At 46.0% G+C, this 15,641-nt stretch overlaps 1 protein-coding gene across 3 annotated transcripts in view; it reads right to left on the bottom strand.

Annotated features, from left to right (window-relative positions):
- Sec24AB (Protein transport protein Sec24AB) overlaps positions 1-15,641 on the bottom strand; it is a 149,705-nt gene that overhangs the window by 107,406 nt on the left and 26,658 nt on the right. For all 3 annotated transcript variants that reach the window (XM_050196743.3, XM_050196744.3, XM_055063321.2), the window contains 2 exons: positions 9,192-9,374; positions 4,119-4,225 (listed from right to left, as the gene is read on the bottom strand). In XM_050196743.3, the coding sequence (XP_050052700.1) occupies positions 4,119-4,225; positions 9,192-9,374 (290 nt within the window). The remainder of the gene's footprint in view (positions 1-4,118; positions 4,226-9,191; positions 9,375-15,641) is intronic.

The raw sequence follows: 15,641 nt of genomic DNA, 5'->3' as shown, positions 1-15,641 counted from the left end.
GTTCATTAAGCTGTCCTCAAGCTTGTTGACAGTGTCCAAATGAGAAAGGCCAGCTCCTTCCATTGTGCCACAACAGCGGCAAATGAAGCTGAAAGCTGATGCAAATTCAGCTGCAGTGCATGGTGGTTGGTCCTCTTTGTCGGAACCTTCGCCGCTGCTCGAGTCTGCGTCCTCGTCACCCATGAAGGCTAAACCCCATTGGCGCGATTTTGTGCGCGACAGCGACGAGCGACGGGTTCGCGCGACGGATCGGGCCGTCGCTTGAACAGATCGCTCGGTCTTGTCGCGCGATCGCTCGGTTTTGCAAATCTAGAATTCGTCGCTCGTCGCCCGGAAGTGCTATGAGCGACTAGCCAATAGCGCAAAGCCGGAACTGGATGTACATAACTCTAGTACTTCCGATTGTCGCACGGAACGAGCAAACGATTGAATTTTTATAGGTGCAAGGATAAAAACCTAGTGGAAGACTTTCAGAAATTTTTTATGCTGCTTTTTACAGTAAAATACATCAACTTAAGTTAATAAAGCACGCGTCACGCTAGTTTCGGCGCCTATATTGCTGCCCTCATACCGGCAACACTGGGGAGATGTCGCTCGAAGTCATCGCTCGCATGGGGTGCAACTTGTAGGCGACGAGCGAACGCGACAGCCATCTCCATCGCGTCGCTTGTCGCTGTCGCGTGCAAGATCGCTTGCATGGGGTTTATACTTGATGTCAGCCACAATCTCCGCATCAGCACGATCCGCTACAGCTTGCACGCCGTCGTCAGCGCTGATGAAATCGCGTGCTGTAACGCCGCCTGGGATAGCGCCTGGGAATGCCGAGAGCTCGTGAAATTCGCTATCCAGGCATCCAGCGTCATCCTATTCACTGTCAAGATATCTGTCATCTGCAGCTACCACAAAGCCTGCTTTGCGGAAGCAGTTCACAATTGTGCTTTTCTTCACGTCGTTCCAAGCACCAGCCAGCATTTGAACGGCTCCGAGGAGGTCCACCTTGAGTTAGATTCCTAATCGAAGGTTGATTAGGAGCCTGTACCCAACCGTCGTCTGTACCCCACCTTAAATGCTTTCACAATGCCTTGGTCGAGAGGCTGAAGTTTTGCCGTTTTGTTTGGCGGCAGAAACTTGAGGGTGATCTGCTTTAATGGGCAGACGACATGATGGGCCAAACAATTGTCAAGAAGCCAAACTTTGCGGCCAGACTTCTCCAGTTCAGCATCCCGCACCTGTATCCACTCAACGAAAAAAATCGCGTGTCATCCAAGCTTTCTTATTGGACGCGTATCGAACTGGACGTGTATTGGCCACTCTTCGGATAACCACTTCTCTCTATGTGACTTGTGCTAGTCACCTCGCTCTCACCCGAAAGGGTCTTTCCGACGATGCTGTAGCGACTCTTAAATTGCTGCTGCCAACCAGTGCCACCAGTGAAGCTTTCTTCTCCAAAGGTCACAGCAAACCATTTGGCCTTCTCCATGCGCATTGGGTCGTCAACGGGTAAGTTCTTGGCACGTGTCTCCAAAAGCCAGGCGTACAATGCCTTCTCGACCTTATCAAAGGTTGGGATGCACACACGACACACTCCAGGGCGACTGGACTGCACTGCCTTCAGCTTAACATCGGCTTTGTTTTTGAGGATCGTACTCAGGGTGTACACGTGCCAAAAGTGGAAAGAAAAACGCACTGCACCACAAGAGTATCAAGCTTTCGCGTTGGCCTCGTGAATAAAAAAACAAAGCGAATCGAAAGACGCACCGCTCCGCGTCTCCGCACTACCACAAGCCCAAGCTGCACTGACCTCGTTCGTCTCGCTGCACCAGTGGTGTCAGCCAACCAAAACACAGGAAACGGGCACCTGCGGTCAGTGTGGTTTCTCCCTTCCGCTTCCCTTTCACACCCAATCGCACTCCAAGTGCTCCTCGTCACGTGCCTTTTACCCACACACCCCTTTCTCAGTGTGCGGGGCGGCGCGGGTGAGATCGCGGGAACATCGCGAGAGCTTCGTGAGGAGAAGCGCACTTGCAGGGGTGTGATGCGATGGGAGAAGCGTACTTGCAGGGGTGGGGTATGGTGGGAGAAGCGCACTTGCTGGGGCACAGCTCAGCACGGAGTTCGATACATCGATATGCCGGTGCACAGGAGTTCTGTATACGCAGACAATAGCGCTATACTTTTGCATGGGATTCCCAAGGTGATTTTACAACTGTTCGATATAGGCAATAATTCGATATATCCGGGATCGACTGTAACACATTTAACCCTTTGAGGGTCGAATTATTTTGAAAAAAACTTTCCCAGGTGGTCAAATTACTTTATTGCGGATCTTGAATGTGCAAGATATATAAAGTAGGGAATAAATAGTAAAAAAAAAATTAGGAACAGTATTTTGGTGTCAGCATCACTCAGAACTGCAAAATGTTCAATAGTATTTCAGAGTGTGGTACTCCTTGAAACACGGGTCTCCGCAAAGCGCCTTATTGTAGTCTGCACACATAAAATGCGTGTATGTTCTTCTCTTGGAGCGACGAGTTGTGTTGGCGCACATATGACATCTTCTCTGCATGCGGCTGCCTTGGGCAGAGATCTGAGGCACCCTCTCGCGTTAAGCGCGTTGCCGCAGAGAGCGAGAATACCTCGTGAGCGGCGGTGATAAACAAGCCAAGAGTAGCGCCAACCAAGATAGAAATCAACTGCCACCGCCTCTGCAAGAGAGTGCCGAGAAAGAGAAAAATGACGTTTCGCGCGCCTCCGTTGCGATCACGCGGCGAAACCGAAACCGCAAAAGGGGTGTTGCCGCAGTCTGCGCTACGTGCTGAAACTAGAAATCAGTTCTGTTTATCTCCCCAAGAAGGCAGCACAAATTTCAAACGCTTCTTGTAAGTCCTAAGAGGTGGCAGCACCTCCCAGTGAGCACGCATCGTCATTATGGCGCGAAATTTCAAACGGAGGGTCGAAACCGTACACGTAAGGCAAAGACCTTGCGTGACAGAAAACCGCCCCCGTACATGTACAGCAAAAACCTTCAAAGGGTTAACCGCTCCACATAATGCATGTAATTTATTATAAGGTTTTAAAAATGCGCATCGGTGCCGACTGCAGCGGTGCCGCTCCTGTAAGTTCTCAGCCACCACATCCCAATTGACATATTTGGCCGAACTGACGTCAGTTGGGTGAGCTATCCGACTGGCTACTCAGGTCGCGTCATCAGTAAGTTTTCCAACTTTATGGTGAACAAGTGTTGTTCACAATAGTTATAATGTTGGTTCATTTGTTTGTACAAAAAGAAAGTAACAGAAAGAGAATACACAACAATAATTTATCACTACACTCAAGCACTTCCTGCACACAGCAAGTGTCGTCTGTTTGTGTTACAACATACTCCGTGTTGACACGAGCTGTGCAGCAGTGTTGGTCTCGAGCTTTCTTTTCGCAAGCACCATGGTTCGCCCTTGTTGCGTTGTGGGCTGCAAACGTAGCAATCAGCAATATGTTAAGATGTAACACTGTGTCCCTCTACAAGGCAGCAGACGAGCGGAGTGGTTGCAGCGCATCAAACTGTCGGTATCCGATCGGCGCCAGGATCTATGCGTTTGCGGCCGTCACTTCACGCCGGAGGATTACTAGCATAATAAAGAATTCTAGCGTGTCTGCCTTTCAGATAAACATACCTAAATGCAAGTGGACTGGCTGTTTTACCGCGACAGAATGCTCACAACGCACGCTGCTTGGATAGCTCTTGTGGCGGATCGACGGCCAGTCGGCTAGCGGAGAAGTTGGAGAGGCTTCGAATTAGATGACACAATGTCACACAAATGGCACAGAGCCACACAAGGCGGAGCTTAGCCCCCCTGATCACTCAGTGAATGGATTAAGGAGGAAAAGCATGGCTAGGAAGGAGGGTGACCTGTATTCATCCGTATCTCTCTTAACATGAAACGCTTCATTAAAATTGTGGCGCTAACGTTTTACTGTAGCTCTATCCTACGTGTCTACAAAATTTGTCCAAACCATTTCAGGGACCCTTTAAGCAAAACCCCTCGACGTACCCACAACACTCATCATCCACACACACATGCATGCATGTATGCCTACAACACAAAACAGCCAGCACTTACTCAGGCGAGCAAACTGCATTCTCGCCAGGCAGTGATGGCTTGGGTGGATCCTCTGGAGTCTTGGGAAGAATGTTTCGTGTCTGAAGTAAGTTGCATGCTTCATAACCCTGTTTAAGAAATGAGACACACAGGGAAAATTATTCAACTGTATGCTGTACCAAAGTTTCTTGCCAAGCCTCTTGTTTTACAGGTAAACCCCGATATAACGATGTCAGTAAAATAGACCCTTTGCTTCATTATATCAAAATTTCGTTCTTTTGAAATTCTACCTTTTAAGCAAATAAGTTGCCGATCGATTTTTCTTACACAGAAAGGGGCTGCAGAATTTTCCGTATTATCGGGCAATCGAAAAACACAACTTTGAATGAGAAAACAATTCATTTTGATAAATTTGGGAGTTGGCGACAAATGATGCGGTTTCATGCCACGGACGTCGACGATATCTTCTCGGCGGTATGGATTAAGTGAACCCAGCCAAGCTTTCACGTGCACTCTGCCCCTGCGGCCGATAGCATCGCCCGCACTGGGATGACGCTATCAGGGAAAGTGCCAGCAGCCGGGAGCGAATGCTTAGTCTGCCTCTCGCTCCAACGTGTCACCAAAACTAAAGATTATGCCACCTCCAATACTAAACGCGCGATAAGACAGCTTACATGGTGCCATGCCGTCTCGGCACGCCCACTTTCCGCACACACGGCAGGTTACCTCTAAAGCAGGGTGCACAGCTGCGTATGCGCTCAGCCGCGCTTACAGCCATGCGCAGCCACCACTGAGACGCGCGCCAACTTACCCCCCCCCCTCCCCTCGTGTGCAGTTGATCCCATTACCGCGAGCTCGCTCCTCTCCCCCTCTTTCCCTTTGCTTGCACGGGAAGGCAGCACTCGTGAAGCCACCATATTTCCTCACTCTCACACACTTTAACTCGCTCCTAAAGCACACAGTGCACGGGGCACAATAGGATCTTATCGCACTTGGACTTTATGTGGAACATGATGTGGCTCCACTTCAGCGGTCGCTCTTGTTGCTTGTTGCTGGGCACGTGATTTGAGAGGTGCATTTGCAATCAGCCGCTTGCAATTCAGTCATTTGACCATCTGCGTCCATAGAAGTTTCCATTTATTGTCTCACGATTCTTTAGTGGTGGCAGTGAAATTTCGTTATATTGAAATGGCATACACACTTCGTTATATTGAGGTTCTAAATACATGGTATTCTATGGACAAGAGGTTATGAAAAGTTAAACACTTCATTATATTGAGAATTTCGTTATACGGAAGTTTGTTATATCTAGGTTTAACTGTATTTATTGCAGAACACTGACACCATTCAGAATGATGAGATCAAGAAAACACTGCTGAACTGTGCCCCACAAACAATTTTTGGTTATGTGAGCAACATTCATCGCTCATAACTGGAATATTTAGATGCCGCAAAAAAGATAATTCTGTGCACCTTAGATATATAACATATACCTCATTTTTGATGATCCAAAGTACGAAAATTGTGTCCCTCTAAATCTAACTCACACCATCTTTATGAAGAGAAAGTAGCAGGCCCCCGACTTTCACGATAAAAAGAAATAGCATACAGAGTTATCTTTCATAAAAATTTATTGACACTTGATGCCCATCATGAGTCACTGCCAAACAGCTTTTTGCTGCTGTCAATGAACCACAACATGCCCGGTATAACATGAAACTATTAAAATCTGTTTTTATTCCAAATCGACCATTAGCCCTCTTGTGACAGGTCAAAATGGCTAGGGCTCTGCCCATCTGTATGTGACACCCGCCCAAATGGGCCGGACTCGAACCATTCTGACCTATCACGGAGGGCTAATTGCAGAGTTGGAATAAAACCATATTGGAATAGTTTTACATTATACCGGCCCACATTGCCCTCGGTGCCATCGAAAGTGTTCTCTTCTTCCTTATTTGAATGACTTCACTACCATCACAAATGAGATGGCAGCTTACATATGAAACTATGGGTCCGACCATGCCTCAAATAGCCACTTAACCAGTTCACCCAGCATACACAAGTCTCCAGAACCTGAGGAACAAATGACACAGCTACGTTGCCACTACTTTCTGCATGTAGAATAACTTTTCTTTGAACTAGTTTTTCTAATAAAAGTGGCGTATCATTTTTTTTGTCACCATCTTGAGATAACAATAGGGGAGATGATGACTCTGCCAGAACTCAGTTACCAACTCCGTGGATGTGGTTTTAGTTTTATATCTGGTAATGCACAGAAACTTTTTTTCATTGGAAACAAAGGTGCATGTTAGAGTCGCATAAATATGGTAAATGCATACAAATAAAGTTTTAAATGCATAAGAATTTCTATGTCGACTCACTGAGGAAAACCATCGCTGACACGTGACGCTTTCACTGCATAAAGAAAATGTAATAATAAAAATAAATCGATGAAACAGAGAAATCAGATGGTTATAAATGCAAATTAGCGACACTGAGTTTCGAGCCTGCGACTTCTTGATTCAAAGTCTAGTATCTTAGTAACTGCACTACCCATCCGTTCCTGTAAAGCGGCGCAAAGCCGCATGTGTATCATGTTTTGCAACCATAGCAACGCGGCAGTGCAGGTTGCATGATTTCGCAACCGTAGCAAACATGTAGAACGTCAGCAGCAGTATAGGTTACAACAGAAACAACTCAAGGAGCCACCTGGGACAAGCAGGGAACAGCAACAAGAGTTAACAAATGATGATGGCAACGAAGAGCTACAGCAACAACAAAAGAAGAAGCTCATGCTGCCCAACAGCAACGCTACAGGCAGCATGACGCCGTCCTCTTATACTGGTGACAATGTTGCAATGTTTCTCCATTTCTCTATAAAACTTTCACAGTGTTTCTTGCCATTATAACAAACAAAGCAGCATACAACAACAAAAAGCAGGCGATTAGTAGCAAATGCTTACGCATGTTTTAGGTAACTCCCAGAGGAGTTTCTGCATGAATTTTATTTAACCAAGGCTTTCACATTGAAAATAAATGTGCGGTAAGAGTTATTTGCATGCACTAGGAATAAGACATAAACAACCCAAATCAACAAGTAAGACAAACGAATAGCTAACGTTCCATTGTACTTAAATCAGGAGTCACCAAAACATAACAACAACGTCCCCAGTGGCAATATTCTGGTGTTCTAGCCTCAGGAAACAAAAGTGCTTCCAACATTTGCACATGAAAGAATGCATGCAAGTGATTTAAATATTGGACAATGCTATTTTCTTTTGCTTGTCACATGAACTTCAGGCATGTGCATACTATGCACGTGTACTTCCCCAAATCAAAACTACAGAACAAAATTACTAAATACCAAAAAAAAAGATACACTTAAGATCGAAAAATGAAAAAAGAGTGTTACAGTCGGAACCCGCGACAGCGAAATACAGCAACAACTAAATTCTCGCGACAACGTAACATTTTCGTATCCCCGGCGAACGCCCATAGGATTCAATGCATTTCGTAGCTCTCGGCAACGAAATGTCGCTGTGCTGCAATCCCGCTTCGACGAAATTTTCCGGAACGTAACTCAGCATATTGCGCAAGGCTAGCAGGCCCCAAAATGTGCCCAAATGCGATTGTTTTGCACTAAAATTGCATAAAATACCACCACATTACACTTGTGTGGGCGCGGCCATTTTTGTTCACAAAAACATCCAAGCGCCGGAAGCAATCAGTGCGCTGGAAACACGTCATGGCCGCCATCTTGTTTGTTGATCGCCCGTTTGAAGCAGCACCATGAGCAGCACGCACGTTGCTACCGACATGCGACAACGGTGTTTTGCACGCCTACTAGGCGAGATCGTTGTTCAAAACACGCGTTCAGTTTGCGTTTCCCGCGACTGACGACTCGGCGAGGCCTAAGCCAATCTCGTGAGGCGAAACTGAACGCAAACTGGACACACGTTTCGAACAATCCCCGATCGCGGCAGTGCACTGCGTAATGTGCACCTCGGTGAGAAAAATGCAGCAAAAACAAAGAAATCCCCGTCCCACCTAGATGGAATTGTTTATGGCGCTTGAGATGGCGGTCGCGGCATATGGAGTGTTACGCATCGAGCCATGATTGAGCGATTGTCCGGGAATACGCATCCCTTGCTTCAAGACCACTGGTTTTGGTACCACCCAACAGGCATCTTGTGCGGATTCGGCGCCGGATGTAGATTTGCGCGAAAGGGCCGTTATCTCGATCGTTTGCCTTTGTGTACACGAGATACGATCACTTTTGCGATCAGCACCGGGCGTGTCGGCGCCTACGGGCAACAGCGTGCGCTGGACAAATGCTGCTGCATGTACTGTTACTCTGCATCCAGTGCCGAGTTACGCAAAATCTCGCAAAGTGGTCGCATCTCCGAAAGCAATTGACCAAGAATACTGTGCTGCGGCAGTACTGCCACTGCTGGTGGACGCATGCGGCACACTTTGTACTGTCAGCAACGCGGTTTTATATCCTCGAGCAAAGCTTGCAAAGTAGGCTAACGGAATTTGGATAGTAAAGTTTTGTTCTGCGATGCATTACCTATCTGTGCTGTCTCTTTTCGCAACAAAAAGCGAATTTTTTCGCATTCCCCGTCGATTTCGTTATTGCGAGGTTCAACTGTATATGTCAGCCTTTGGAAAATCAATGTACTAGTATATGTTATATCACGGTTTGACTGTACAATTGTTTCTGCTTGATAGACTCTAATACGGGCTTGAACAGCACTGTTCCAGACATATGGGGCACAAAGGGAAAGCACAAAAGGACAGCTCATGCATAGGTTACCAACACTGCCACCAGTTGCCACACACATAGCAACTGAAGGGCAAGGGTAATTGGTTTTCCACCTTGAAGTATGAAAGAGCGGAAACCGGACAGTGCAAGAGAAAAAAAGATAAGAAAACAAGCTGCGATTCAAACAATAGTGCAATTCTTTCCTTTGTCCTGTTGTGTACTGTTTTGCTTGAATCAAAGAGAGAACCATGCTTTGTATGACCCATCTCTGTTTCAGTGGTGTCATCCAGATGCCGTTGCAAAGGCACAAAGGGGGCATTTGGTCTTACCCAAAGCTTGTTGAAGCTGGCATTTACACTCAGCCCTGCCATTCTTGAATGCAGCTCTGGATCATAGCCTGGCACTCCTCCCATGGGTGGCTCAAGGGTTGGCTGCTGCTGCTGCTGTTGAGTGGTGTAGAGGGGAGGTGGTGGCTGCATACTGTTGGCACCACTTGAATGACTGTAGCTAAGCTGCATCACAAGTGTGAAAAACAGTCAATGCAAGTAATCGGCAAAGATCACAATACACAAATGCACTCTCAAGGCAACCAAAAATTAAGACAAAGGCAGCCTTGATGTAGAGAAAAGGAAAAATGTAACAACGCAAGGCTCAAAGTGGCACATTTAGAAGGATAGCATAGTGATGCCTGTGCTATGCAAGAAAAAGCGGTAGCTATGCAACTGTAAAAACAGATAAGTTGCTATTCTACAGGGAGTATTCATGTTTACTCATAGCAGCAGGCACCTGGTTCATTTTATACTGCTTTCTTTAGGCTCACGAAGCAAGCATTGTTAGGTCAGGGAGCCATGCAGAAGCCTTCTTACACTTGATTATTGCATTCATCATCTTTTCTGTGCAAGCAAGGTGGTCTAGTGTGCGTTCAACTGGCTCTGGAGCAGCCACATGCTTTGATCAGTTTTTATGCAGTGCTGTACAGCGATGTGAAGTGTCTCACAATATTGTACAGTAATGAATAAGGGTGCTTGCTAAGGCAGTGTTCAAATTGCAAGACATTAGAGACTGTTAATCAAGCTTCTGTCAAAAATCGGTCTGAAATCAACTGCACGCTTTTGTGTGAGTGAAAACCTCACAGGACAGGAAGAATTGCTTGTAATAATTTCTACATATGCTGTTGAAACGCTGATGGATAAAAGCAACCCACGGTGGGAAAAATAAAGTTTCACTTGACATTAGCACAATGCAATTATCAAAATAACACACACTCATGATACTCTACCATTGTTTGAGACATCATTAAAACACAGTAGACGTCGTATTGGAAAATTAAACAACCTGAGAGAAGCTTCTGTGTCTTTACTGCTGCTGTCATTTAAAAATTATGTTGCTGAGCCAAGCAAACTGCCAATTTTGGGTTGTTTTATTGAGGAAGTGCTAGGAGAACTGGCGGATAGCTTTGAAAATACCTCCAGTCAAAGTTTTATTTTTCCAAACTCCCAAATCTGCTGAAAGTTGTCAAATCTGAGAAATGGTTAAAGTTCAGTCATTGAAGACAGTGCATGATGTTACTAGAAGAATAATTTGAAGTGAAATATTTAACAGTGCATATAAAAATGGTACATCACATCTTATGACTTCTACAGGCACTGTAACAAAAGCGTTAGGTTTGCGCAGCCTGCCTTTGAATTTTTATGTCGAAGATAAAAGAATGGCACATGTCCCTACACTAAAAACGAAGTGTGACATCTGGAAGGCAAAATGGCAGGCCATGCAGGAAGAAGAGCTCCCACACTACTCGAAAGATGCTCGATCAAATTGAATGTGGCAGAGACCTGCTCCTAAAGGTTCACATACAGTTGAACCTCAATATAACAAAGTTGTAATTGTAGCGAAAAGCCACCTCGCCAGTGCAGTGCCATCTTCGCATCGCAGTTGCCTCGGCACCTGCAATAATTAGTTCGTACGTCACCAGCAGAGCTTTGTTCACAGAGCTTTGCCTTTTTCAGCACTATACCCCTATAGACCAACCTCTTGGCTTGAATCAGCATTCTATCTTTGCTCACCTAGAAATCTGACCCCATACATCTTCGACTAAATATGTAAAACGCGCAGCAAGGTCGGCAACAGGGCAAGATATAGGTACTCCGCTGAGTTATGATACGGGTGGGAAAAACAGAGAAATGGGACAACTTGAAGAAAAATCATTTCTGTGATACGCTTCCTAGGCGTAGGTACTGGCATAAAACAACATGAAACAACACCCGTCTGCAGTTTCACCCGAAAGGCAATGCATCGGTTGCGATAGCAAAATAGTAGACAGCTATACAAAGTAACAACAGTAGCTTTATTGGACATATAGACTTGTAAATGCACGTAAAGGCCGCTGTGCTCTCGCCACTTAGTTTGCATTGAAGTGAGAGGCAGCACAAAGGTCAATTCGCTCGTTGTTGCTGCTGCCGCGCTTTCTCACTCCAACATTTTGACAGCAAGTGCGCATGGTCATTGAGGTATATTCCCTTTCGCCCACTCTGCTCCGTCGAGGCCTCAGCCAGCAAGCGCAAGCCAGCATCCTGAGCACCTCGTTACGTGCTCGGGACCTGCTGTTGACCCGGGACCTGCTGTTGACCCGGGACCTGCTGTTGACCCGGGACCTGCTGTTGACCCGGGACCTGCTGTTGACCCGGGACCTGCTGTTGACCCGGGACCTGCTGTTGACCCGGGACCTGCTGACCTGCTGCTGACCTGCTGCAAACCTGCTGACCGCAGCCCTGCTGACCCAGGCCCGAGCGCGTCGCACAGCACGGCCAATGGGAATGCACTCATGACGTGGTATCTCGGCCAATGGGAAGTTTCGCTGCTACAGACATCAGCGGCTTTTTCGCTCAATGGGCCATTTGACACTTTCGCATCAAAAAAATTCTGGTTACGTGCCTCGGTGTCACATATCAGCCTTTTCCTTTTAATCGCTGCTTCCATGGAAAAGCTTATCCTACAGCGCCTGTGGCAATGGCAATTAAGTTCTGAGGTTTTATGTGCCAAAACCATGATCCGATTATAAGACGATTGATTTTGACCACCTGGGACTCTATTCTGCACTTAGATTTAAGAACACGGGCAATTTTGCATTTTGCCCCCATCAGAATGCAGCCGCCGCGACCGAGGCAGTGGCTGAGGTCGAACCCGCGCCCTCAAGGTCAGCAAAGCAATGCCAGAGCCACCAAGTTACAAGGCAAGTCATGGCAACGGCAATATGTACACACACAATAATGGACACACAATATTGAATGGTCTATCAACAGTGTGTTACATATCTAAATACTATACTTCCCAATTGCAAGAAGATAACTGTATTTGATTCATCAAATATATAAGCATGTGATCAATGAAAAATTCCAAGCCAATTTTGTTGTACTTTAGACTAAGGTTGAGCGAAAAGTGCTCTAACAAGCTTTCCAGATGCTGGAGAAGTAAAATTAAAATGCAATAACAAATTTTCTATGAAGTCGTTTTTTTTGGACAGCTCCATATTATTGGCCACATTCGTGGGCACCTCAAAGTCTAAACAATGAGCTTTTGTACCGAGAACACCATACCACATGGGCTACTAAGTGCAAGGCTTCTCAACTTCAGACCTTATCCTGCAGTAGGCTAGATTTTTATGATCAGAAACCCAGTTTTCGGCACCTCGAAACAGTTTTCAAGGAATTACAAGGATTGTAACTATTTAAGAAGCTGAAGGCCTATCAAAATTTTAGCCTAAAATCGGGGGTATTCAAGATATGCAGTTATAGTTTTATAAACCTTGTTGATACATTGGCCCTCTTACCACCACTGAAAGTTACATGCTAATGGCCTCTGTCTTGCCTACAGCCTTCTTTTTCAGTTCACATATGCTTTTATTACATCCTTTTTCACCCTTAACATGGAAAGAGGAATACATTAGAACCTCATTCGTACATTTTAGAAAAAAACTACAGTCAAATCTCGTTACTACGAACCCCACATTAACGGATTTCTCAAATGTACGAATATTTTAAATATCCCCGCCAGATTGCCTATATTTTCAATGTAAGAATATTTCAGAACTACAAATTTCAATACAGCGCATATTTCAGAATAACGCACAGTTTATTTTCCCCTTTATAGCCGAGGAACATCAGTATTACGAATTCAGCTAAAGGTAACAGCGCCGCAACTCTCGCGTGAAACCGAAACAGAGTGCAGTAGCTATCATCATCACCATGTCGAGCTCCAACTGCTTTCCCACTAACTTCACCAAGAGCTTCACGACAAAAGTTTGGCGATGTTCACGCGAGATCCAACGATGAACGCAGCTAGCGACGGTGCCAGGAAAAAGCAGAAGCAGTTTTCACTGCAGGAAAAATTGGGCATTTTGAAGAAAACTGACGCAGGAAAAAAGCAAATTGACATGTGCAGACAGCTTGGCATTGCCCCATCGACCATCGTGACCATATTGAAAGACGGAGACAAGATTGTCAAGCTTCACCGGGAATCGCAACTCGCTTCTATGAGCAAATGGCTACGACTGGGAAACTTTCAAAATGTGGACCAAGCTGTTCTCACGTGGTTCAAAGATGCCATACTGAAAAACATTGCTGTGTCTGGCCCAATGCTTCAAGAAAAAGCCAGTGAATTTGCCGATGCACTTGAAATAACTGGGTTCAACGCCAGTTGCAGGTTGGCTTTTTCGTTTCTGCCAAATCATACTTTTAAAACAATATTTTCAACGCAGATGAGACTGCATATATTTTTTTTATCAGCTTCTGCCAGATTGGACGATGCACTTCAAAAAGCAGCAGTACAAACGAGGCAAGGAGTTGCATCTTTGTGTGACCGTCCTGCTCTGCTGCAATGCAAAAGGCACGAAGAAAATTAAACCGCTCGTCATCGGAGAGTACGCAAAGCCTCGCTGCATGAAAAACGTTGTGTCGTTACCGTACGACTACCGCGCCAACAAACGAGCTGGGATGACCAGAGAACTCTTTTCTGAGTGGCTCATCAAACTCGATGACCAAATGAGGAGGGATGACCGAAGAATTCTACTGGTTGTCGACAACTGCTTTGCTCACATTGTGAATGTTCAGTTGACACACATTCCTAACGTGTGCACATGCCAAACGCGTCCTTGCTGCAACCCCTAGACCAGGGCATTATAAAAGTGTGAAAGCAGAATTTCTTAAGTGCCTTGTGCAGTGGTTGATTATCAACCTTCGCCTAAAGCAGCCAACTGCAATCAATATTCGTCAGGCAGCGAAAATGCTCACAGGAGCTTAGTGGAACTTGAAGACGTCCACCATAAGCAACTGCTGGTGAAAAGCAGGGCTTGTCAAAACACCTGTGCAGCTTGATGACCTGGAGGTGACCGACAACCCAGGAGACCTGTGGACCAAGGTTGCAGAACTGCTGCCTGCTGTCTCTTCCTTCGACAACTACGTGGAGAGCGACAGCGCAGCACTAACGGTGGCGGACCTGACAACCGCAGAGATTGTCAACTGCATTCGCGACGTCTCCAGTGACGATCACAACCCGAAGGACGACGACTGGGTCGTGTCGAAGATGAGATCGTGTCGAACATTGATGCTTTAGTGCACATGAACAAAGCTCGCACTTTCATCGGTCGGTGCAATGACGTACCCAATGAGGTATTGCGCAAACTAGAAGATGTAGACGGATTCCTAATCGGTCGTGTGTGCTGCACGCGCCAGAAGAAAATCACTAATTTCTTCAAATAAAGCAGCTCTGAACCGAGTTAAAAATTCTTATTTGCGAGTTATGCTTGTCTGCATACGCGTCTACTGCCAAGGTACGTCATTTTCATTCCTAGGTTTGTCAACTGGCTTATAACCGCAAGTTTTTCATTACAACAATATTTCAACATAACGAAAGATTTTCAGTGGTCCCGTGTGATTCGTTATATCGAGATTTGACTAACTAGAAACACTTACTAACCAGGAAAACGTGCGATCTAAAGTCACAAACATTTAGAAGACTCATTTGTAGTTGGCTCTATGTAATGCGAAGCATTGCATGAATCACTGCAGCACGAGGTGCTGACCCGCGCTGAGCTGGTGGGGCCTGAGCAGCCCGGAGACACACATCATTTTTGTTTTTGCAGCTTGAGCAAGCTGATGTTTGCACTCCTAACTTGGCCTGGGTCAGCAGCTTTTTCAGGCAAGGCAATGCGCGGAAAAATTCTGACATGCTCAAGCCACGCGAATCGTTGCAGCATGAGACACCGAGTGTTTCAAGACAGACATGAAAAACCAAAATGAAATCAAGCTGGTGGGAAGCTCCAGAATACAATGCTACCAGAGCGAAACATGACACTCACTTCGCACCGCATGAAGCAGAGAACCATGGCATGTTTGGGGTATCGCCTATTGAAAGCGCGCATGCTTCCAATGGCACTACAGTAAAACCTCGTTAAACCGTACCCGCTTAAACAGTAGTTTCGTTTTAAAAGTAGTCAAGTCAAATCCCCGACTCAGCGGCCATTGAACATAATGTGTTTTGTATCCGCATAAACCGTACCAGCTTATTGTGTACGTATCGGTTAAAACGTAGCGTTTTAACTTTTCGTCGTGCAAACACAGCGGTGCGCTGTCTCCATCGGGCGGCCCGGCAGAACAACAAGCCTCAGAGATCGGAACAACGGCCTCCAAGCGCCCTGTGCGTTTGCACGTGAAGCCACATCAACATCAACATCATTTCGACGCCGTGCCAGAGAGCGTTATGGCGTCGTGCAAGCGAGGACTCGC

Source organism: Dermacentor andersoni, chromosome 1 (genome assembly GCF_023375885.2).
Source record: "Dermacentor andersoni chromosome 1, qqDerAnde1_hic_scaffold, whole genome shotgun sequence".
Lineage (NCBI taxonomy): Eukaryota > Metazoa > Arthropoda > Arachnida > Ixodida > Ixodidae > Dermacentor > Dermacentor andersoni.
The sequence above is the reverse complement of the archived record's forward strand: the minus strand, read 5'-3'. Positions and strand labels throughout refer to the sequence as shown.